This window comes from Panthera uncia (assembly GCF_023721935.1).
Source record: "Panthera uncia isolate 11264 chromosome A3 unlocalized genomic scaffold, Puncia_PCG_1.0 HiC_scaffold_11, whole genome shotgun sequence".
NCBI lineage: Eukaryota > Metazoa > Chordata > Mammalia > Carnivora > Felidae > Panthera > Panthera uncia.
In genome coordinates, this window is record NW_026057578.1 from 14,061,422 (window position 1) to 14,084,277 (window position 22,856).

General features: G+C 52.0%; 2 protein-coding genes across 2 annotated transcripts; one reads left to right on the forward strand and one right to left on the reverse strand.

Annotated features, from left to right (window-relative positions):
- The first annotated feature begins 8,460 nt into the window (after positions 1-8,460).
- Positions 8,461-10,929, forward strand: TP53RK (TP53 regulating kinase). The gene is made up of 2 exons (XM_049649934.1): positions 8,461-8,778; positions 10,344-10,929. The coding sequence occupies exons 1-2, from the start codon at positions 8,496-8,498 to the stop codon at positions 10,820-10,822; spliced, it is 762 nt and encodes a 253-aa protein (XP_049505891.1). The 5' UTR covers positions 8,461-8,495; the 3' UTR covers positions 10,823-10,929.
- Positions 10,930-14,670: 3,741 nt separating this feature from the next.
- Positions 14,671-22,807, reverse strand: LOC125936363 (uncharacterized). Its single transcript, XM_049650386.1, has 7 exons — positions 22,780-22,807; positions 22,660-22,736; positions 20,179-20,235; positions 18,948-19,066; positions 16,819-16,868; positions 16,588-16,735; positions 14,671-15,877 (listed from the first exon to the last, which is right to left on the reverse strand). Exons 1-7 carry the CDS (start codon positions 22,805-22,807, stop codon positions 15,478-15,480), a joined length of 879 nt encoding a protein of 292 aa, XP_049506343.1. The 3' UTR covers positions 14,671-15,477.
- Positions 22,808-22,856: the final 49 nt, after the last annotated feature.

A 22,856-nucleotide genomic window follows, 5' to 3' on the forward strand; every position in this document is an offset into this window, starting at 1 on the left:
CATTCAGCAAATACTTGTTAAATAAACAAGATGACGGAATGAAGGAACTCTGGGGGGGCTTAGGGAATCCAGAGAGAAAGGATCTGGACTCTTGGGTATTTGGAGACGTCTAGGGCCTGGAAGCGGCCACACTCCACAGCAAGTAGAGTAGATTCTGGCCCCCCAAGTTCGAGCCTAGCCTGGGTTTGAGAACTGCTCTCCCTTTCTATGAACTATCCGTCTACATATAGGTTGTATGTGAAGCTGTCTCACGCTGGAGGAAATCCCTTAATCCCCTAGGCCCCTCCCTGTGGAGGACAGGGCTTCCCAGGGAGAGAATCAGGGAGTAGAGGAAGGGGCAAGAGGTCGGGTTTGGGGTAGCTGTATCACCAGCTGCAAGTCCCCGGGAGCCCACAATGCCTTGGGGCCCTCCCCTACCGGAGATCTGCCCTGGCTTTCCCTGAAGCTCCAGGGAGAAGGGGGAGCAAAACTGAAATATGCAAATACCCTTACCGGGGAGGCTGGCCTCCAAATGTCCCAACACAGCTCATACTTAGGGAGCACTCACCACAGCCGGCCAGACCGCCACTTCTGGAAGCTCTATCCGTATCAGCCGACTTAATCCCTACAGCAAACCTATGACATGGGCCCTGCTGTCATTCCCATTTGACAGATGCAGCAACCGAGGCACAGAGAGGTGAAGACATTTGCCCAAGGGGGCAGTTTTGTCAGTGACAGGGCAGAGGCTCACCTTGGCCAGTCTTTGACTCCAGAGTCCCAACACTGGGTGTGATGAAAAAGGAAAGCTCACGTTAAGTGACCGTTCACCGTGGGTAGGTGGGGGGCCGAGCCCTTTTTGTGCATTTGCTCGTCATTTTCAAGGCTGCCTTGTGATAAGCGTCTTGTATGTGGGTCGTTCCATAGATGAGGAAGCCGAGGGCCGGGGAGGTTGACGAGATGATGGACCCAGAGTGGGAGAACGGGAGCTGGAACCCAGGTCTATACACAGGACCCAATCCCTGAGAAAGGGAGCCCGGGAAAGCAGCATGGGGTCTCTGGGGAGGACAGAGCCCGGTGCCAGTTCGATTGTACCTCCCTCCTTCACTCCCACTCAGCCCCAGTTCTGTCCTTAGGTGATGTTCAGTCAACAGCTGTTGAATTAACTTAGGAGGCAGCAAAGGGGTAGGAGGGGCAGGTGCAAGGGACCAGGGTCAAGCTGAGTGTTCTTGGGAGGACCCCTCTGGGCCCAGGATTCCCTCGGGCGCTGGGGCAGTGTGCCTTGAGGATTAAGAGCATGGACTCTGGAGTCAGAGCTGGAATTGGTGACCAGTTGTGCCATGACTCTGCATGAGACGCTGGGTGGTACGGTGGTTAGGAATGCAGACCGGAGCCAGAGTGCTGGGGTTCCATCCCAGCTTTTTTACTCCACAGCTGTGTGACCTTGGGCAGCTCCCTTAACCTCTCTGAGCTTCCCTATCTACAAATGTGGATATTAGTCATATCTGTGTTGGATGCCTGTCTAGCTTACAGTCACTGTTAGCTATTACGATTCTCCACAGAATGATCCAGAGTTGAGTTTTTAAAACACAATTAGGGTCATGTTCCACCCAGCTTAAAAGCCTTCTCCAGCTTCCCCTGTCATTCGGAATAGAATTCAAACCGCTCACCATGGCCTACAAAGGCCTACACAGTCTAGCCCCTTGTTGCCTAACTCTGACCTCCCTCCCACCCTTTTCCCCTTGCCCATCTGTGCTCCAGCTACACTGGCCTGACCATACCAGCTCACTCGTGCCTCAGGGCCTTGGCACCTGCTATGCCTCCCCCTAGAAGCTCTTCTTCCAGATCTTAGCAAACCTGTTTCTCAGCTCCAGTGCCTCCTCTGGCAGGCCTCTGCTCTCTCCCTACCTAAAGAAGCCGCCTCCCTCTCCAGTATCACATGACCTTATTTTGTGTGTGCCCCGGCATCCTATCACTCCTGGAGATTATTTTATTCATTTACTTGCTCATCCAGCTTCTCAACTGGAATGCCAGCTCCATGGAAGAGAGGACTACCGTCCACTTCGTTCCCCGCTGAGTCCCACAGTAGAGGGACGAATGACGGAGTGACCACACGAGGCTCTGGATCCAGAGAGAGGCATGGAGATCCTAGTCCCCTGTAGCAACAAAGAAATTCTCTATTCCCCTTCCACGCACCCACCCAGCCCCAGTGCTGGATTCCAGTCTCCCGTCTCCCTCATTGAATATCTCGGAAGCAGAAGTTTCGCCCGCGTTGCTCACGGCAGCATCCGGAGGCCTGGCAACAGAAGTGGTCAGCAAACTGATGAATGAATTTGCTCCTTTCGGAACCTCGATTTCTTTATCTGCAGGCTAGGAGCGGTCTCACTGGCCGGGGGTGGTTGTAAGGCTTGGAGCGGTCAGGAGAGGGCCTGCCCTGGGTCCGCAGCTCAGGATCAAGTAAAGAGCACTCTCGGGTCACTTTTTTCTGGGCAGAAAGGAGCCTGGAAGGAAGTGCGCCCGCGTCCCCTCCCAGCGCGCAGCCAGCCAGGCCCGCGGTCCCCACCCGAGTGGGTGGTTGGGGGGGGGAGACGGTGCAGCAGGGGGCGGGGCGCGCACAGATGGGGTCGTCGGGGCTCCCCCCGCGGGCAGCGCCCGATCTCCACTTACCCATGGCGAGCTCGACTCCCGTGCGAGCGGGGGCGCTGGAGCCGGAGCCGGGGCCGGGGGCGCATCCCCCGCCGGAGTCCCCGCCTCTGTCGCCCGACAAACTTTCCGGCCCGCCTCCCGCCCTCCTCCTCCTCCCCGCCCGCCTGTCCACAGCGCCACCGCCACGTCGGCCGGCGGCCTTGGCGCCCTGTGCGGGACCATCCCGGCCTGGCTGGGGTCCCCACCTACTGTGCTCCTCCTGGCTCCCGCCCACTGTCATCCCTGTTGTGGGGGACCCCCACATGCTCCTCTCCCCTGTGCTCCCTGCAGCCCACATTACTAGTCTGGCCTCTCCAGCGTGTATACACACACACACACACACACACACACACACACGCTCACTCACTCATGTGTCTACTGGGACCGGGACACTGACATACCTGGTTCGGCCACTCAGACGTTCCCTGGATTCCCTGACCTTTCATTGGACAGTTGGGACAGTTGGGACACCTCCCAAGTACCCACAGGCACCGTGGTGGGCCTTAGCCACGGGCTGGAAGAACAAGACAGACTTTTTTTTTTTTTTTTGGTAATTTAAAAAAAAAGTTTATGTTGACAGAGTGAGAGAGCGCACGCAAGCAAGTGGGGGAATGACAGAGAGAGAGAGAGAGAGAGAGAGGCTGATGCCGGGTTCAGCCATGAGATCATGATATGAGCCGAAGTCAGACGCTTAACTGACTGAGCCACCCAGGTGCCCAAACAAGACAGATCGTGTGTATGTGTGTGTGTGTGTGTGTGTGTGCGCGCGTGCGTGTTCTTGTGGAGTTTGCTTTCTCGTGGGGGAAGAGGAGAAGTGCATGACTGCAGGAGCCAGAGACGCACCAACAGTGATTAGCGCTGGGCAGGGAAGGAAACCAGGCTGCTGGGTGTACAGGCCCAGGTGGCTGTTCCAGCTGGGGGCCTGGGACAGCTGCCCTTAGGGGGGATATTTGAGCTGAGACCTTAGGTGCCAGGCAAAAGGAAGAGCAAAGGCGAAGGCCTCCAGAGAGGGAGCTTGTGGAGTATAAAGAACAGAAGTGAGGCCATTGTGTCTGCAGCACAGGGGGAGGTGGGGAGATTGGAGAGTAGAGGGAGATAGAGCCCAAGGGAGGGGCTGGCCAAGGCCAGATCGGTTAAGGCCTTGGGAGGTCAGGGTAGGGAACGTGGATCTTATTCCAACGGACACAGAAAGAATCGGGGAGGTCCAGTGGGTTACGGGGAGCAATGGCAGAAACAGGAGGACCCGAGTGATGGAGGCTGGTGGGAGGTGAGAGAGAGGCTGATGTGGACTAAGGGAGTGGAGGAAAGTAGGAAGATGGCAGATAGACTCAAGAAGGACTCACCGACTGGGAGAGGAGCAGCTTGGGACAGAGCTCGGTTCTGGCTGTGTGACAGTTAAGGTCCTCATTAGGCATCCATGTGGAAACAGGTAGGCAATTCCATATATGAGCTTGGAGCTCTGGAAAGGAGCCAGGCTGGGGACACCCCACTAATGCTCCTTCTCGAGCAAAAATGCACGTCTAAGGTCAGCACTCACACGGCCACAGGCTTCTCCAAACTCTCAATGCGTGTTCACACAAACACACTCGTCCACAGACATCCACAGCCACACTCTCACCCAGCAGGGATCATGTGCACACACACACACACACACGCATACACACACACACAGAGCCATCTCAGCAAAAAAAAGAAGCATCGACAACTCCTTCTGAGCCAGAGGACCCTTGTACAGTTCTGAAAATAATAATGCCTGGGGGCAGTTTGAAACATGGCTGCAAAATTCTTTGTTCCATCCCTTGAAATCTAAGTGGGCTTGTGACTGCTTCAACCAGTAGGTGGCTCCAAGTGGCCCTGCATTGACTCCTGAGACTGAGTCACTGGGACAGCGACACCTGGAGCCCTGCTGATCTCTGTGACTTGCATTAAAGTCATGAGGGTGGGTACGTGCTTACTGCCGGCCTCTATCTCCCCTAGAGAATAGAGATTCCCTCTTCATTTGTTTCCCCCAAATGAGAAAGGAAATTATCTGATTGGTCCTTTGGGCAAGCATCTTCACACACGGCTTCCCTTGAAGGTGGGCAGGACCTATTAATTCATTTCCTAGACAGCAAAAGTGATGAATGTCATCTTAGAGATTAAGTTATAAAAGATGGCAATTTCCATCTTGTTCGTCCTCTCCTGGTGTCTCACTCACTCTCTCCGATGTCAGCTGCCCAGTGGAGAGGTCCAAAGGGCAAAAGGTGAGGGTAGCCTCCAGGCAATAGCCTGTGAGGAACTAAATCCTGCCACTAATGGAATTGTCACACAAACAAAAAAAGAAAGTCTGTGACAATACAAGAAAAGGGGCACCAGAACTCATAAAAGTTGGATTTTCTCTGCTCTGAAAAGTCAGAGAGGGCCTCCCTGAGGAAGTGACAATTGAGCTGAGCATGGAAAGATGTCTGGATGGGCTGAGGCAACAAAGGGAGGGAAGAGCACTTCTGGCATAGGAAACAGCAGGTGCAAAGGCCCTGTCGCAAGAGGGAACCTGATAAGAATGAGAGACTGAGAGCAAGTAAATGTGTTTGAAGATCAGAGAGCAAATGGGAACTTGGTGGGAGACGAGCCTGGAAGAAGGACATAGGGTCCCACGCAGGACCTCGTGGGTCTTTAATCCTAAACACAACAGGGAGCCGATGAAAGGCTTTAAGCTAGGTTTTCCTACCATAGGAGCCAGAACCAGTCTGACCATAGCAAGCTTGGGACTTGCAAATATGTTTGTACAGTGGATTTTCCAAAGGAGGGGTTCAGACAGATTTGGTAACCATGGAGATGGCTATGTGGACACTAACAATTATGATAATGAAGCCACAAACTTGGGAAACCGGGCTTATAAATAGAATTTGTTCCGGGTGAGCTTTGAGTAGTCTGGGCTGACGAAAGGTGCTGGAAACCACACTGTGCCAACACAAAGGGTCTGATGTCTGAAAAGGTGGCTCGCCCTGTGTGTGAACGGCGCGCATGGACTGCAGAGCTGAGGGCTGGTGCCATAGCAACCCTTGGACGAAAGGGCCTTTCTTCAGTATTTCAAACAGGGTCCCGATGATGGGAGAAGGGAAAGGAACATATGCAGCGTTGCCTGCCATACACACCCTCACAAGCAATATCTTATTTAATCTTAATAAGTAATTGCCACAGTAAAACTAATTATCCTCGTTCTGAGGATGATGAATCTGAACCTCGGAGAAATGATATTTGTGCCTAGCTCCCTTCCTCCTTGCTTCTAGAGCAGGTCTCTGTCTGTCCAGGCCCAAAATGTCAGATCCTGGGGTGCCTGGGTGGCTCAGTCGGTTGAGCGTCCGACTTCGGCTCAGGTCATGATCTAGAGGTCTGTGAGTTCGAGCCCTGCATTGGGCTCTGTGCTGACAGCTCAGAGCCTGGAGCCTGTTTCGGATTCTGTGTCTCCCTCTCTCTCTGCCCACCCCCCGGCTCATGCTCTGTCTCAAATATGAACAAACGTAAAAAAAAATTTTTTTTAAATGCCAGATCCTTACTTTTCCCACATCCTTTGCAGTTACAGCAAAGGCACGTGGGCCAGTCGTGGCCAATGTCCTGTAGAGGAAGCCCGTGTGAGAGGAGGGATGTCCAGCGAAGGGTTTTTTCCCAAATAAAGATGTAGAGGACATAGCACCTCTCTTCTTTAGACAGATGTGTTTGTGTCTTCATATCACGTGTAGAGCTTTGGTGGCCAGCTTATGACAATAAGATGACAAGTGTAGGGACCAAAGCTGAGGCTGGCGAAGGGCACGAGGGTAGAAAGATGGAAAGACCTTGGGTCCTTAAAATTAAAAAGTGACTGAAGGACGCTTGGGACCCCTTACTTCCTAAAATTTTGTTCCGTCAGATAATAAATGAGCGTATTGTTTACCCAGAGTAAGCTATTTAGCTGACCAATCTGCTACATTCAGCTTAAAATATCAAAACTATGGCAGTCTAGGGGCGCCTGGGTGGCTCAGCTAGCTAAGCGTCAGACTTAGGCTCGGGTCACGATCTCGTAGTTCATGAGTTCAAGTCCCGCGTTGGGCTCTGTGCTGTCAGCTCAGAGCCTGGAGCCTGCTTCGGATTCTGTGTGTGTGGTGTGTGTGTGTGTGTGTGTGTGTGTCTCTCTCTCTGCCCCTCCCCCACTCACACTCGGTCTCTCAAAAACGAATAAACGTTAAAACCCCACAAACCTATGGCCGTCCACTAATTGCACCCTGTTCTAATTCCTCCCCTACTTCCTTTTAGTAATAATCTCCCCAAGTTTTAGCTGAGCTCACGGCTGCCCTGCTAGAGAATATGTCTTCCAGCTTCCTTTTCAGCTTCAGGGGCTCTGTGACTGCATTCTGGCCAATAGGATGTGAGTGGAAGTGACGTGTGGAACTTTGGATCAAGTTCTTAGCTGCCTGTCCTCACCCTCATCCTCCTTCTTGCCAGCTGGAGTGCTGGACAGCTGGGATAGACTCAGAGAAGGTAACAACGGGTTGAGGATGACCGATCTATACTTTTATATAAGAAAGAAAGGAAGCTCTCTCATAATGAAGCCATTATTTTTAGGTCACTGTGTTATAGCGACTTATCCTGGACCCTCGCAATAACCAAAACACACAGGCATTCAGTGGCAGTACAAGTCAGGGTTCTTGCTGGAAGCCACACGAACCACCTTGCTCCTGTGTTGGAGCACGGGCAGCCAAGACGTGGAGTAACAGAGGGTCTTCCAAAGTTCAAGGTGGGTGTGGTGTTGCCCCCGGGGACACAATGCTATCGGGAGGCCCCTTGCCTCTGAATAATGGATGCCGGGAGTCAACTTGATAGCTATTGTAGTAAGCCCTCCGTAAATAATAACAGCTTTAATCTATGGAATGCTTATTATGTGCCCGGTAATAGTCCCATGGGTTTTACCTCTAGTGACTCATTTAATCCTCACAAAGCCCTCTGGGATAGATATGATTCACAATCTTATTTTGTAGATGAGAAACTAAAGCATAGAGAAGGTTCAATAACCTGCTCTTGCTCAAACATGCCAAGCACATTTCTCCCCCGGGGCCTTTGCACTTGCTGTCCCCTCTGCCCAGAATGCTCTTCTTCCAGGCATCCATCCGCAGGCCTCAAACGTCACCTGTTCACAGAAGCCTTCTTCTTTTTGCATAGAAGCCTTCTTAACTGTCTTACTTTTTTTTTTTTTTAAATGTTTATTTATTTATGAGAGACACAGAGCACCAGCGGTGGAGGGGCAGAGAGAGAGGGAGACACAGAATCTGAAGCAGGCTCCAGGCTCTGAGCTGTCAGCACAGACTCTGGGGCTCCAACTCCGGAGCCCCGAAGTCACGACAGAGCCGAAGTCCGATGCTTAACCCACTGAGCCACCCAGATGCCCCTTCACTACCTTATTTACAATCTTACCGCTACCCACTCGCCGCCACCCTCCACTCCACCAGGGTGACCATATAATTTATCACCCAAACCAGCACGCTCCGAAGAGCCAAGAGGGGACACAATCGGTAGGTATCCTATTTCCGGAAAAGAGCCGCAGAACGTGTGGCAGTTCTTCGACTCCCGACCGGGAGGAGGGGCCGCCTCGGCCCGTCGGGCGGCTCTCCGCGCGCTGCAGGCGAGAGCCCGGGAGGTCGAAGCGCTGCCTCCCGAGCGCCGCCGAGGGTTTACGGAGACAGCCGAGGACGTGGGAGGCGGGGCCACGTCCAGAGGCGGAAGCGCCGGCGCAATGGTGGCCGAAGAGGGCCGGAGGGGGTGACGTCACCGGCAGTCTCCGGAGAGAGCCGACGAGCTCCGAGCGGCGGCGCCGAGGCGCAGTCATGGCGGCCGCCTGCGCCGCGGCCGCGGGGAAGAGCGAGGATCCGGCGCCGGAGGCCGCGGCGCTGGCCGCCGCCCGGGAGCGGAGCAGCCGCTTCTTGAGCGGCCTGGAGCTGGTGAAGCAGGGCGCCGAGGCGCGCGTGTTCCGCGGCCGCTTCCAGGGCCGCGCGGCCGTGGTGAAGCACCGCTTCCCCAAGGGCTACCGGCACCCGGCGCTGGAAGCGCGGCTCGGCCGGCGGCGGACGGTGCAGGAGGCCCGGGCGCTGCTCCGCTGCCGCCGCGCAGGTGAGGCGGCCCGGCCCGGGGAGGCCTGCGCCGCGCGGCCGAGGCCCTTTCCCGAGCGCCGCGCCTCGTTTTGCCTCGGTCTCTCTGCACCCGCCGCGTGAACTTCAGATGGGAAGTGTCGGCCTTTCTCCCCCGCCCCCCTCCCCCCGCCTTCGTTCATTTCATTCTTTGGCCTTGGCACCCGCGACGAGCACGTGTCCCGGAGCCGTTGCTCCTGGTTCAGTTCCCGGCTCTAGCTGTCGCTCGGCGTTGAGCACGCCGTTTGACTGCCCCGCGCTTCGGTTTCCCCATGTGCACCGTCTCGCCTCCGTGTTCGATCATTATCTTTACGTTCGTGACTTTTAAGAAGCAGGTGTAATTACAAGTACGAACTCGCTGCGGAGGCTGTCGGGGTTCCAATACCGACACGACCGCTTCCCATGTAGCCTTACAACAAATTATTTACGCTCAGCCTCAGTTTCCTCCCCTGTAAAGGGGAGTCATGGTATGTTTGAGTGCGTGATTGGTACATAGCGCTCAGTAGATTTTAGACTCCGTGAACTTGTATATTGACTTTTTCATTAAAACACCATCGTCCACCACGGTATAGCCCTTGTCCTCAGATGAGAAACTGAGGCTCAGGCGGGGGAAGTAAATTGCCCAAGGTTGCACAGCTAGTGAGTGACCCAGCCAGGCTCCCAGCCAGTAGCCTCTGACTCAGAAACACCGGCTTTTCAGTTTCACACATCCTTTCTTTTATTAATATTCGTTAGGCACCTGCTTTACCCCAGGACATTGTTAGGTGCTGGGTGAGCTGGAGGAAATTCGGTCGCCAACAAGCAGACAGATCTCTTGCCCTTGCTTGGATGTGATGAAGCTATTTGTGTGTTCCTATTTTCAGTTTTCATCTGCTCTAGGATGTAAGGTCCACTAAGCAGGGATTGGCTGCTTTGTTTCCTGCTGTATCCCCACTGATAGGTCTCCAGTATCTAGAAAAGTGTGGTGGGCCCAATTGTCATTCAATAAATATTCATTGAAACTCGAATTCAATGAATTCTTTGCATTACTGGAGGTATTGTTCCCGCGTTATGGAAACAGAAACAGAGGCTGAGAGAATTGATGGGACTTTTAGGTCATACAACTAGTAAAGGAAGGCAACCAGGATTTGAACCCGGCCTTTCCGAACGCAAAGATGAATCTCTCAGCTAGCGCACTGCTTGGCCTGTTTGTGTCCTGGTCAGGTAGAACGACTCTGACTGGGCGATGCTTACCCTTCTAGGTCTTTGTTTTGTTTTTAGGGAGTAAGTATGACAAATGCAATCCAGTCATAAAGGGTAGAAAGGAGGAGGGAGTTTCGGCACTACTAAACTTAGCCATGGGGTGGCTTAAGGCGCAGCCCTGCAGGGCATGAGCTGGGGAAACTTCCAGATGAGTTAAATTGTACTATTCTGCAGCATTCCTAAATTTTATTTTTTTTCCCTGAAATAAGCAGATATGCACTGTAAAAGTCTGGCTTCAATCTTTGAAAATTAAGCTTAACATGAAGAGAGAATCTCATCCAATAACGATTTGTATCTTGATTGCAGGGATATCCGCCCCCGTTGTCTTTTTCGTAGACTATGCCTCCAACTGCTTATACATGGAAGAGATTGAAGGTTCAGTGACTGTTCGAGATTATATTCAATCCACTATGGAGACCGAAAAAACTCCCCAAAGTCTCCTCGGCTTAGCCAAGACGGTTGGGCAGGTTTTGGCTCGAATGCACGACGAAGACCTGATTCATGGTGATCTTACCACCTCGAACATGCTGCTGAAACCCCCCGTGGGACAGCTGAACATCGTGCTCATAGACTTTGGGCTGAGTTTCATTTCTGCACTTCCAGAAGATAAAGGAGTCGACCTCTACGTGCTGGAGAAAGCCTTCCTCAGTACCCACCCCAATACCGAGGCTGTGTTCGAAGCCTTTCTGAAGAGCTACTCCACCTTCTCCAAAAAGTCCAGGCCGGTGCTAAAAAAGTTAGATGAAGTGCGCCTGAGAGGAAGAAAGAGGTCCATGGTCGGGTAGAAGAGTCTGACAAGTAGTGACGTGCTGGCCATTTGCGTCAAAGGGAATTTGAAGGAAGGCTCCGAATATGAGATTAGACCTAAATAAAGGCATTGAGATCCTTTTGAGTGCTGTCTGTGATCATGCTTGTTCAGTGTCATTATCGTCTGCGGTCGACTGTTCTCAACAGCTTACTGTGGACAGAAGACAAGTTCTAGGCAGAATTGGGTATTTAAAAGAAATCTAGAACGGGCTTCCTCTTCGGCCAGGCCGCGTATATGTCAGGTACCTGGGCAATGGCATTGCAGAACGTTGAACCACGTGATGAGAACGTTACTCTTCAGTCTTTTGGGTGATGTGGGGACAGAGTCTCAGTTGGTGACAGATATCTTTATCAACCCGCTAACCCAGCAGTTTTTTTGTCGTGTACATGACATACTCCCTCTGAAACCAATATAATGGGATACAGCCAGCATTTTAAAAATGAACTAGAGGGGCGCCTGGGTGGCTCAGTTGGTTGAGCGTCCAACTTCAGCTCAGGTCATGATCCCGCGGTTCATGAGTTCGAGCCCCGCGTCGGGCTCAGTGTTGACAGCTCAGAGCCTGGAGCCTGCTTCCAATTCTGTGTCTCCCTCTCTCTCTGCGCCTTGTCTGCGCGCGCTGTCTCCCTCTCTCTCAAAAATAAATCAACGTAAAAAATAAAAATGAAGTAGAATCATAGAACAGAAAATATCAGAGTGCCTTACGTGTATTGTTTAATAAAACTTGTTTCAAGTGTATGTATAGACGTACAGATACCCAGGGTATCTACTGGGTTTTGATGTAAGACACATTTCTTTTTGAGGGTCTTAGCAAAAAAAAGATGAAAAATACTGAACTCCAATTAGTCTCGTTTTAAAAAAGCAGGCGCATAGCTTTGGGGCAACTGGAATTTATGTGATTTTATGCAGCATTGTTTTTATTTTTGTTGCTCCGTATTTCTATGATTACCTTGTGACTAAGACAAGTGACTGATCTAAAGTTCCTTTTAGTTTAAGTTCCTTTAGTAAAAGAAAGTGAGTTGATTTATATCACAGATAGTAAGTACGTAGAACAAAAGAGGTGAAATTACCTAGAAATGACTAGTTTGATAAAGCCTGGTTTAAGGGAAGGGGCAGGAAAACAGCAAAGATATGCAAAATGCCGCCAATTAGCTTGCACTTAAAACCCCTCCCAGCCTCAGTCTCTTCCCCAGAGATGTGTGTCTGTGGGGAGGGAGGTATAATAAAGTGCCTCTCCTCCTTGTCTGCACCAGCCAGCAAATAAGTACTCTGAGTGCCTTCTCTGTGCCCCGTATCATTGGCTACTGGGTGCACGGGCAGTGAGCATTTCCGTGGGTCCAGGACTGTGTGTTTCCTTCACCATAGTCAGCCCTGTGCCTGTGGCAGATGCCCAGGAATGAATGAAAACTTCCCTTCCTGGGTACTGGTGACCAGTAGACAGGAGAGTGAATATCGTTGCCTGGTTATCACTCGTCAGATACCGTCCCAGGAGTGTTCATATTGGAATTGAAACAACTCTAAGGTATCATCCCCAGTGTATCGACGGAGAACTTGTCCAAGATGTCCCAGGTAGCAAGGGAGACTTTTACCTGGCTCCCGAGCCCGTGTGGCCTCCACTGATGCTTTAGGAAACGAGATGCTGGAAAGGATACACTTTTGATAGATCTTGACCTTATATAACGTTATTTTCCAAGAACTTCAAGGGCCCCAGGGGCAATGATGTTTTCAAGGAATACTGTCAACGTGACTGAGAGCTGTCTGCCTCGGGGTAAGAATGACTGGTGGGCACACACGTGCAGGTAGTAAGTCGGGAAATACCTGGAGCTCGCCGCGTGCGGGGGCCCTGGAGATAGAGGGGGACCTAAGGCTGCCCTTACTCAACGAGGAAACAGTGACATTAGAACTGGTATGTGAAGGAGAGCCAGGGGCACCTGGGTGGCTCAGTCGGTTGAGCGTCCGACTTCGGCTCAGGTCATGATCTGGTGGTTCACGAGTTTGAGCCCCACGTTGGGCTCTGTGCTGATGGCTCAGAGCCTGGAGCCTCCCTCGGATTCTGTGCCTCCCTCTCTCTCTGCCCCTCCCCTGCTCGCGTTCTGTCTCAACTTATTTTTTTCTTAATTAAAAAAAAAAAGAACTGGGAGGTGGGGGAGCGTGTCCCAGGCAGAGACCCATGAGGGACAAAGTTGGTAAAGGAGGGGCATCCCTGGGCAGCAAGGCCAGGGTGGCCAGTTCGCAGCGAGCAGAGTAGAGGAAGAGCGGGAAGTGAGATCAGAGAGGTGGGTGAGGACCAGCTCGGGGCCCTTTCACGAGCCTGGGTATTGTTCTCAACGCGACTGGCGGTTTTAAACAGGGAGGCATCTCATTTACGTTTTCAAGGGGTCACATCGGGAGAAAAGGCAGTAAAGGGGGGCTGGAGGGGAAGGGAAAAGCCTTTGCAACTGGCCGGGTCAGCGTCAGCGACAGTGGCAGCCTGGGGCAGAGGCCTTGGCGAGCGTGCAGCGATCCGCTCGGGCCCGTTGGTGCGTGTGACACGGTGGCCAGCACGGCGGAGGCGGCAGTGTTAGGGAGGCTACGGTGACGTTTGCAGGCATCGAGGGCGAGGGGGGTCCTGGAGCAGCCACACATGTTCCCAGAACTGTCCATCTACGTACTCAGGCCCTGGCTCGGGATGGGAAACAAGGGATTATCACACAGTCCCAGGTGAGGAGTGGATTCCGTCCCTCGTTCAGCATCTCACAAAGGAAGCAATCCTCTGCAGTTCCAGATCCCTCAAAGTCCACGTGGGGACAGCTGGCCCTCTGCAGCGGTGAGCCAACGGCACTGGCAGCTCTGTGTGAATTCCATCTGGAACCTTCCCAGACGCGGCTCATAAACCTCATTTTACAGACGAGGAAAGATGCTTCACGATGCAAACTATCATGTCTTAGGGTCACACAAGTTGCAGGGCTGGGATTCGAACCTCCATTTTTAACAACAGCCATCCGCTACTGAGTGGTTACTAAGTTCTTTGCGTGCATCAACCTATTTTGCAGAGGAGGCAATTGAGGCACAGAGAAATGGAGCCTTGCCCAAGGGCCACGCAGCTAGTGAGTAGCAGAGCCGGGGAAATGTGATGTGATACTGAGATGTGTCCAACACTGAAGAGGACACAACGCCCACATCTTCTAGAACATTTAAAAGAGCTCTTGTGGGGCGCCTAGGTGGCTCAGTCTGTTAAGCATCTGACTCCGGCTCAGATCGTGATCTCACGGTTTGTGAGTTCGAGCCCCGTGTTGGGCTCTGCACTGACAGCTCAGAGCCTGGAGCCTGCTTCGGATTCTGTGTCTCCCTCTCTCTCTGCCCCTCTCCCGCTCGCACTCTGTTTCTCTCTCTCCCTCAAAAAGTAAATAAACATTAAAAAAAAAAATTTTTTTTAAAGACCTCTTGTGACTGCGGGCCACAGCATGGAGCCACCCACGTTGGGCATAGTGAATGCTTCTTCAGTGTTCTCGTTAGGGGAGCTGACCACGCTCGCAGCATGTGCCGGCCGAGGGGACCCGGGCACACCTGCACTAGTGAAGGGATGTGCACGTAATCTCAGCTGTGACCGAGAAAGGAAACCCGAATCCTGATCCCGGTTCCAGTCCAGTTTGTTTACAAAACCAGGCGGGCACCTTGTGGGCCATCGTTTGCCAAGTTGATTTTTTAAGATACTGCATTAAAATGTTTGTCTTGATTACTGGGTTTTTAGGTGCCGCCTCGAATTAGTGCCCTGGTAAGAGGCTCACTCACCTCATCCTGGTCCTCACCCGGCTGCCACTGACCCCTGGAACCCCCGACTGTGGGAGCCCAGCTGACAGGGCCCTGGGAATCTCCTCCTTGAGTCCTGAATTCAGAGTGCCACAACTCCAAAGGACCCAATTCCCCTTTCCTGAGCCCAGACGAGTGGCCGTCCTGGCCAGCAGAGGTCGCCAAGTTACCGTCGTTATCCATGCAGGGGAGCTTCCTTCCCCTTCCATTCTCCTCCTCCACTTCCTTTTCTCTCTCCCTTCCCTCTCTCTCCCTCCTTTCTCTTCTTCTTCCTCTTTTCGTCCTATCTCCCTACCTCGAACTTGGCTCACTTATCCGCCCAACACCGAAGCATCCCCGTGCGGCAGGCACCGTGCAAATCACCCAGGCTACAGTCAACAAAGACGTGGGATGTCTGGTTCCCTCCTGCCCGAATTGTGTCATGTGCTCTCTCCCTTCCTCACGCCTTCATTCACTGGGTATTTATTCCACACCCCGGCTCTCTCTGGCTCTATGCTGGGTCCCAAAGAAGCTACTGGGATGAGAAAGCCCACAGCTACCACCCTGGAGCCCCTTCCCCTCCCCCTGCACTCTGCTGCAATCAATGGTTTCCCCACTGCTCCCCACTGTTTCTGCCCTGCCCATTGACCCCCTAAAACGTTCTTCCTTATAAAGCAGCCAGAGGCACCCTTGTAAAGCCAGTTTATGTCACTTGTCTAATCGGAACCTTGATGGCTTCCCATCCCATGTCTCCTTGCTTACCAGCTACATGATGAGGGACCCCCTCACCACACCTCTCTGAGCCTCGGTGTCCTCATCTGTAAGATGGACCCATTTTACAGATGAGGAAGCTGAGTCTCAGAGATGCTAAGCGACTTTTCTAGTCATCAGCCTGTAAATGATAGAGATTGTGCCGGGCACTGTCTGTTGCCTACCCAGAGCCACACTCTTTATTCCTTCTGGACAGAACCTCTGTTTGTCCAGGTATCTATTAGGTGAGAATGGCTTCATCTCAGGGAAGGTCAGATGGTCCCTGATGTACAGGTGGGCACGTGGCTCCTTTCTGGCCAATAAGACAGAAAAACGAATCTGCAGAAGTTGCTTCTGGGGAAGATTTTCTTTCTTATAGAAAGGGAGAAGGTTGTGAGAATTCGCTCCATGCCCTGACCCCAACACACCCGCACCAGCATTTCCTGCCTTTAAATGCAGTGGTGATGAGTGGAAGTTCAGCAGCCGTTTTGGGGCCGGGAGGCCGACGGTAAAGCACCTGCGAGGGGAAGACAAAGGAGTCAAGAACGGGCAGGGTGTGAGTCCGTCCTTAGTGACGCGGGAACTCGGACCTTTCTTCCCTGACTTATTATTTGCATAAGTAAACATCTTCAAAGCCGAAGCTGCTTTAGTTGGGTTTTCTATCACTCGAAGCAAAAACATTCCTAACCAGAACAGATACAGATCCCCGTCCCCACCAAGCCACACGCGGGGTCACTGGCATCTGGCTGCCTTCCCCGGGGCGGGCTGGCATATCAGGCGGCACAGGCCTCTCGCCTGAGATCAAGGTGAAGGAGCCACGGCAGACAGTCTCCAGCCCCTTCTCTTCCAGGGCCGGAAGGTGAGAACCCTGGACAGAGATTCAGCCTGTGCGAGGCCTGGCCAATGTGCCCGCAGCTTCCTCTGTGTGTCTGGCCCCTTCTGCTGTTACTCTGCCCCCACTTGCTCACGCTGTTCTTCCAACAGACAGTCCTGCCGCTATCTCAGGGTCTTTCTCCCTGCTGTTCCCTTTGCCCGCGACACTGTTCCCCGCAGACCTCTATGTGGCCTCCTCCCGCACTTCCTTTAGGCCTCTGCCGGATACCACTGTGAGAGGTCCCCCGGGAGCACCCTCTATAAAAGGTGACACCCCCCCTCCCCAGCCCTCCCCGCCCCTCCCCAGCTCTGTTTCCACCCCGTTCACCAGCGCCTGCCATCCTTCAGATTCACCTGCTCGTTTGCATCCTGCTCGCTCCGTGGGCAGGGGGCCATGTTTGTCCCCGGCTCCGGCCGTGGTTTCTGCAGTGGTGCCTGGAAGGTAGTAGGTGCTCTGTAAATATTTCCTGATGGCAGTGGAATTCCCTCGTGCAAGCGTAGCCTGCTTGTGGGAAAGAAAATTCATGGGGCCACATGAGCCTCCCTCCCACTGCCCGCCCCCCCTCGCCCCCACGTGCCACCTACCCACAGTCTTCCCTGCTGGAGGCAAAGCACAGTGTGGCCCCGGCCTGCAGCTTAGAACAAAAAACATTCAGAACCCTGGAGATTTGGTGCCGATCAAAGGCTTCCTCGTGTTTGTAAACCTTCACCCTCTGCCCAGGACACAGAAGGTTAGGGGTGGCCCAGAGCCCAGAGTTAGCCACGGTTCCAGGCCAGGGGACTCTGGGCCTGCCCCTTCCCCGTCGCGAGGAAAGGCCCCCCACCGCAAGGCCGAGCAAGGGTTGAACCCAGCCAGGGATCTAAAAGGGGTAACTAATCCCACCCCCAGCCTGAGGCCCACCTGCCGGCCCTTGGATTCAAAGCCAATGTTACTCTTGGAGCTACGGAGGCCTGACCAAAATGTCACGCTGAAAGATGCTGATAGTGATGCAGCTCAGCGAGGCGGGGGGCAGGCGGGGAGGCTGTGAGTTCTCCCTTCCATGGAGGGGGAGTGGGAAGCTGGTGCCAGCATGCTCTCCCCTCCCCCAGCCTTATTTGTCTTCATAGCACTAAGCACTGTGGGATATGTGATGTATTTCCCTCACTTATCTTATGACAGAGCAAATAGAAGGGAGGCTCCGTGAGACCAGAGACCTTTGTCTTGCTTGTTCACTGCTGTAGCCCCTGCGCCCAGAATGACACCTGGTATACAGTAGGCGCTCCACGAATACTTGTGGACGTGGGCCGCCCGGGGGGCTCTGTCACGTAAGCGCCCGACTCCTGATTTCAGCTCAGGCCATGATCTCACAGTTTCATGGGATCGAGCCCCGCATCGGGCTCTGGGCTGGCACGGCAGAGTCTGCTTGAGACTTTCTCTCTCTCTGGCTCTCTGCCCCTCCCCCACTCACACTCTGTCTCTCCAAATAAGTACATCAACTTAAAAAACGACTTGTGAATAAGTGGTAGTCATGATTTTGGTTGATGGTCACAATAGTAAAGTGCGACAATTTAAGACAGGTTCAAGTTTTCAATGCTTACTGAACCTCCGCTATGTTCCAGGTGCTGTTCCGGGCACTGGGGATACGATGAGGATTAATGAGGACTCCCGGTTCTCGTGGAGTTTAATCTAGTAGGGAATGGTTTGAAACGATGACTCGTGCTGTGAAGGAAAGAACTCGGGGCAGACTCGACATAGAGTGTGTGACGCAGAGTGGAGGAAGGTTACGTTTCAGTAGATTGGGGGTGGGGGGGCGCCTCGGAGGAGGTGACGTTTGAGCAAAGACCCACGTGAGAAGGAAGCAGCCACTGAGATGGGATGATGCGGGGACGTGGGGGGGACATCCAGGCGGAGGGAGCAGTCCGTGCGAAGAACCTGGCATGTTCAAGGGGCAGAAAGGAGGTCGTGAAGAGGGTGGCAGGCAGTGATTGAGGGGAAAGCAGGTAGGACGTCAGGTCAAAGAGCTAGGCATGGCTCGATCATTGATGTCCGTGCCCAGCACAGTGCTTGGCACATAGCAAGCCCTGAATAGCTGGGCTGGTGACCGTAATCAGTCGATCACATCGATGGTTATTTTCCTCTTAGAAATGGGGAGGGGCAGTGGCGGTGCGGATCATTGGAATTTCAGCCCTGTCGTGCACTAGCTGTGTGACCTCGGGCAAATGTCTTAATCTCTCGGAGCCTCAGTTTCCTCATCCGTCTAACAGACAAGCCTAGTAGGGAATGAAAATAAATGCTGATCAGACCATCCATCAGCTGTGGAAGTTCTTTAAGAATTTCCTCCCACTTTGGGGCAGGGGGATGGTGGGGAGCTGGGTAGGTCAGTCGGTTACGCTTTGGCTCAGGTCATGATCTCGCAGTTCATGAGTTCAAGCCCCGAGTCCGGCTCTGGGCTGACAGCTCAGAGCCTGGAGCCTGCTTCGGATTCTGTGTCTCCCTCTTTCTCTGCCCCTCCTCTGCTCATTCTCTCTCTCTCTTTCTCTCTCTCAAAAATAAATAATAATAATAAAAACACTTAAAAAAAAAAAAGAATTTCCTCCCACATTCTACTTTCTCAGTGTAAAGGGGGAAGAAACAAAGACAGGGAGTTCGTGGGTCCAGCCTTGGAGCCGCTTTTCCTCCTACAGGGGCTAAGGTCCAAGCCATCCAACTAGGGGCCTTGTGTTGTGTGACTCACCTTCCATTAGAGGCTCTTCTTTGAGGACTCGGCCTATGCAAGTCCTGGCCGATCTCTGCCACCTGCTTCCTCTGTGACTCTGACCGCTTCTTCTGCTGCTCTGCCCCTACTCGCTCACTCTGGGTGAGAAAAATAACAGCGGTAGTAATAGTTAGTTACCTATTGTTACCTATTAGTTACCTAATAGTAGTAGTTAGTTACCTATTGTTGTTGTAACAAGTTGCTCCAAAACTTAATGGCATAAAACCACCGTTTGTTATGCTCGCGGATCCTGTGGGTCAGAACTCTGGAGAGGGCAGCACGGGGATGCCTGCTTCCTGTTCCACCACGTCTGGGACATCAGCCGAAGGACTCAAAGGCTAGGGGCCAGAATCATCAGAAGGCTCATTCGCTCATACGCCGGTTAGCCCTTGCTGGCTGCTCGTTAGGAGCCTGGCTTACTCTCTGTGGACCCCCGACCCTCAGTGGGAAGAGCGTCCATCACGTTTAAGAGGAGCATATGGGAGGCGCATGCAGGGTGGAAGAGAGATAGGTGCCATCCGGGGAAAGTAGAATCTGCCACGAGCTAAATGATAATAATTGTCACTTGCTGAGCACTTACTATGTGCAGGCACTCTGCACCACGGCCTTGCTTATTAATTCTTCCCACATCCTTGTGAGCTACGCCCCCTTCGTGTTTCCATTCCAGACAAGGAAACAGGCCCACAGGAGTTAAAGCTCTTGTCTAGGGTTGCATAAGAAGCCAAGAGGTACGGCTGGAATTTGAACGTCGCTTTGCGTAATGCAGGGCGACGGACGCAGGGAATGCGTACAGCTTATCCTACAGATTAAATGAGTTAAAACATGTAAAGTGCTGAAAGCAGTGCCTGGCACATAGTGAGTGCAGTATATTGCCATTATTATTATTATTATTACTATTATTATTCCATTTGAGCCACTGGAATAATAGGGAAACCTCTGCCCTGATACTAAGTACTTACTGTCCTCTTAATCTCTTAGCTCCTTCCAGAACAAGGGAGCCAGTCCAGGGGCCCTGGGAGCAACATACCCTGGTCCCAACTGCCTCCATCAGGCTTTGGGGAGTGACCACAGTTTCTATGACGTCAGCTGGACTAAGTCCCCAGGAATAGTTTTTCCCGTTTGGAAAACTGTCCTCCCACCCCCGGGCTTTGAATGTCCAAAGTGCTCCCTCTGGGGCCTCACCCTTTATCCGAGATTGTCTGACACTAACCTGGTTGGAACCTTTGATGAAGCCGGTTAGGGAGCTGCTCAAGGTCAGGTGCCCGATCTGAAAGGACATGGGAGAAAGTTTCATCACAGCCTGCCAAGGGCCCATTGGGAAATAACTTGCCCTACGGGCTTACGGGCAGCATGGCAACGTGACCTACCTAGGAAGCGGGCACTGCCCCTCTTTCTGGTCCATATCGCCATCTTTGAATGAAAAGCGTTTAAATTTTATTTGTATTTTTATTTACTTATATATTTTTAGAGAGACAGCACGAATGGGGGGAGGGGCAGCGGGAGAGAGAGAGAGAATCTTAAGCAGACTCCATGCTCTGCACGGAGCCCGACACAGGCCTCGATCCCACGACCCTGGGATCATGACCTGAGTTGAAATCAAGAGTTGGATGCTCAGCTGACTGAGCCACCCACGTGCCCCAAAGCATTTAAATTTTCAGTGAAAAGGATGCTCATTAGAATGGCCATCGTAAAAAAAAAAACAAAAACAAAAACTCGGTTAATAATAAGTGTTGGCAAAGAGGTGGAGAATTTAGAACCCTCCTCCGCTCTTCATGAGAGCTCTAAAATGGCGTGGACACTTGGGAAAATGGTCTGGCAACTCTTCCAAAGGTTACATACAGAGTTAACAAATGGCTCACCAATTCTACTCCTAGGTATAGACCCAAGAGAACTGGAAACATGTCCTTACAAAACTTTGTACAGGAATGTTCGCTGAAGCATTATTCATAATAGTCAAAAATGGAAACAACTCAAATGCCCATCAACTGATGACTAGACAAATAAAATGTGCTTTATTCACGCAATGGAATATTATTTGCCCCGTAAAAAGGAGCAAAGCACTGACCTGTCATGCTAAGTAAAAGAAGGCAAACACAAAAGACCATATATTGTATGATTCCATTTATGTGAAATGTCCAGAACAGGCAAATCTGTACAGACAGAAAGTAGATGAGTGTTTATCTACCATTTGGGAGGTTGGGGGGTAGGAATTGGGGTGACCATTAATGCGTATGGGGTTTCTTTTTGGGGTGATGAAGTTCTCTACAACTGATTGTAGTCACGATTGCCTGTGTGAGTATACTAAAAACCATTGACCTGAACACTTTAGATGGGGGAATTATATGCTCTTGTTATTTAAAAAAAATTTTTTTAAACATTTATTTTTGAGAGACAGAGAGAGACAGAGCACAAGTGAGGGAGGGGCGGGGGGGGGGGACACAGAATCCGAAGCAGGCTCCAGGCTCTGAGCTGTCAGCACAGAGCCTGATGCAGGGCTCGAACCCATAAACCGTGAGATCATGACCTGAGCCGAAGTCGGACATTTAACCAACTGAGCCACCCAGGCGCCCCTACTATTAAGTTGTTATTTTTCAAATGAGAACAGAATATGCCACTCTGCTTAAATCCCTACAGTGGTTGCCTTATCATCGCAGCGTGGGTACAACCGTCCTCACCCAGGCTTTCAAGATCCTGGGTTGTCTAGCTGCTGGCTGTCCTGATCACACCTCTGCATCCCAGGTTCTGGATCATTCTAAGCCACCCGGTTTGTTCCTGCCTTGGAGCCATTGCACTTGGCTTTTCCTTCTTCCGGAAGGAATTTTTCATTTCGCTTGAGTAAACACCGTGCTGATCGGGATTGTTGAATGGTAAGATAGACGGATGTTTAAAGAGACTGATGTATTGTTTTCCAAAGTGGTTGGCTAAGTGATCATTTCCAGTAGCCATCTGTGAGGCTTCCAGTTGCCCTAGAGTCTGGCCAACACTTCACGTTGGCCTCTGTTTAACTTTGCTAGTCCAGTGGGTTCGTATCACCCTGAGATTTCAGTTTGTATTTCCCTGATGGCTTGTAATGTTGAGCATCTTTGTATGTGCCTAATGGTCATCTGTAGGTCTTTTTTTTTTTTTTTTTTTTTTTTTTTTTTGGTGAAGTGTCTTGAAATATTTTGCCTATTTTGAAATCAGGGTGTGTAACTTCGTATTATTGAGTCGTAATAGATATAGGAATAGATATAGGAGGAAGTGTTTGCAAACCGCCTATCTTATCCAGTGTATATAAATCACTCTCAAACCTCTAAGACCACAAGGCGATGTGTCTACACCTCTATCAGAAGGGCTAAAACAAAAAAGTAGGGACAACACCAAATGCTGGCAAAGATGTGGAAAAAACTGGATCACGGATTCACTGCCAGTGGAAATGTAAAATGAGGCAAACACTCTGGGAAACAGTTTCGCAGCTTTCTTTAAAAGCCAAGGAGGCAACTACCGTATCACTCAGCAGTTGTGTGCCCGTGCATTTATCCAGGAGGAAGAAAACGATTCCTTCCTCCAGGCTCCGATCGCCAGACGGCTCACCCACCCCGGGAGCAAAACAGAAACTAAATCAACAGCGGGGACCCCCGCTCCGCGCTGGCTCTGTGCCAGGCTCGTGCTAGGCGTCAGCGCGCCACCCCCCTCAACCTTCCCAACAGACCTCTCTAGTCTGGTAGAGGCCACGATCATCATCGCCCCCACTTTCTGGACGAGTAAACCGAGGCTCCAAGGCCGTTGCTCATGGCCACGCGGCTAGGCCGTGCAGAGCCCGGATTCAAACCCAGGGGAACGCTGACAAGTGCTTCCATCCTCGCCTGGTCATGACCAACCGTTTAACGGGGGCGGTAAAAAGCGTGG

Excerpts from the sequence above, each read along its gene's own strand:
- TP53RK (XM_049649934.1), top strand. The coding sequence starts at position 8,496 with ATGGCGGCCGCCTGCGCCGCGGCCGCGGGGAAGAGCGAGGATCCGGCG. Across the intron at positions 8,779-10,343 it reads GCTCCGCTGCCGCCGCGCAG|GGATATCCGCCCCCGTTGTC; the intron begins GTGAGGCGGCCC and ends TCTTGATTGCAG.
- LOC125936363 (XM_049650386.1), bottom strand. The coding sequence starts at position 22,807 with ATGGAAGCACTTGTCAGCGTTCCCCTGG. Across the intron at positions 19,067-20,178 it reads TCATCAAAGGTTCCAACCAG|AGTGAGCGAGTAGGGGCAGA; the intron begins GTTAGTGTCAGA and ends TTTCTCACCCAG. Across the intron at positions 15,878-16,587 it reads AGCAGGATGCAAACGAGCAG|GTGCTTTACCGTCGGCCTCC; the intron begins GTGAATCTGAAG and ends TTCCCCTCGCAG.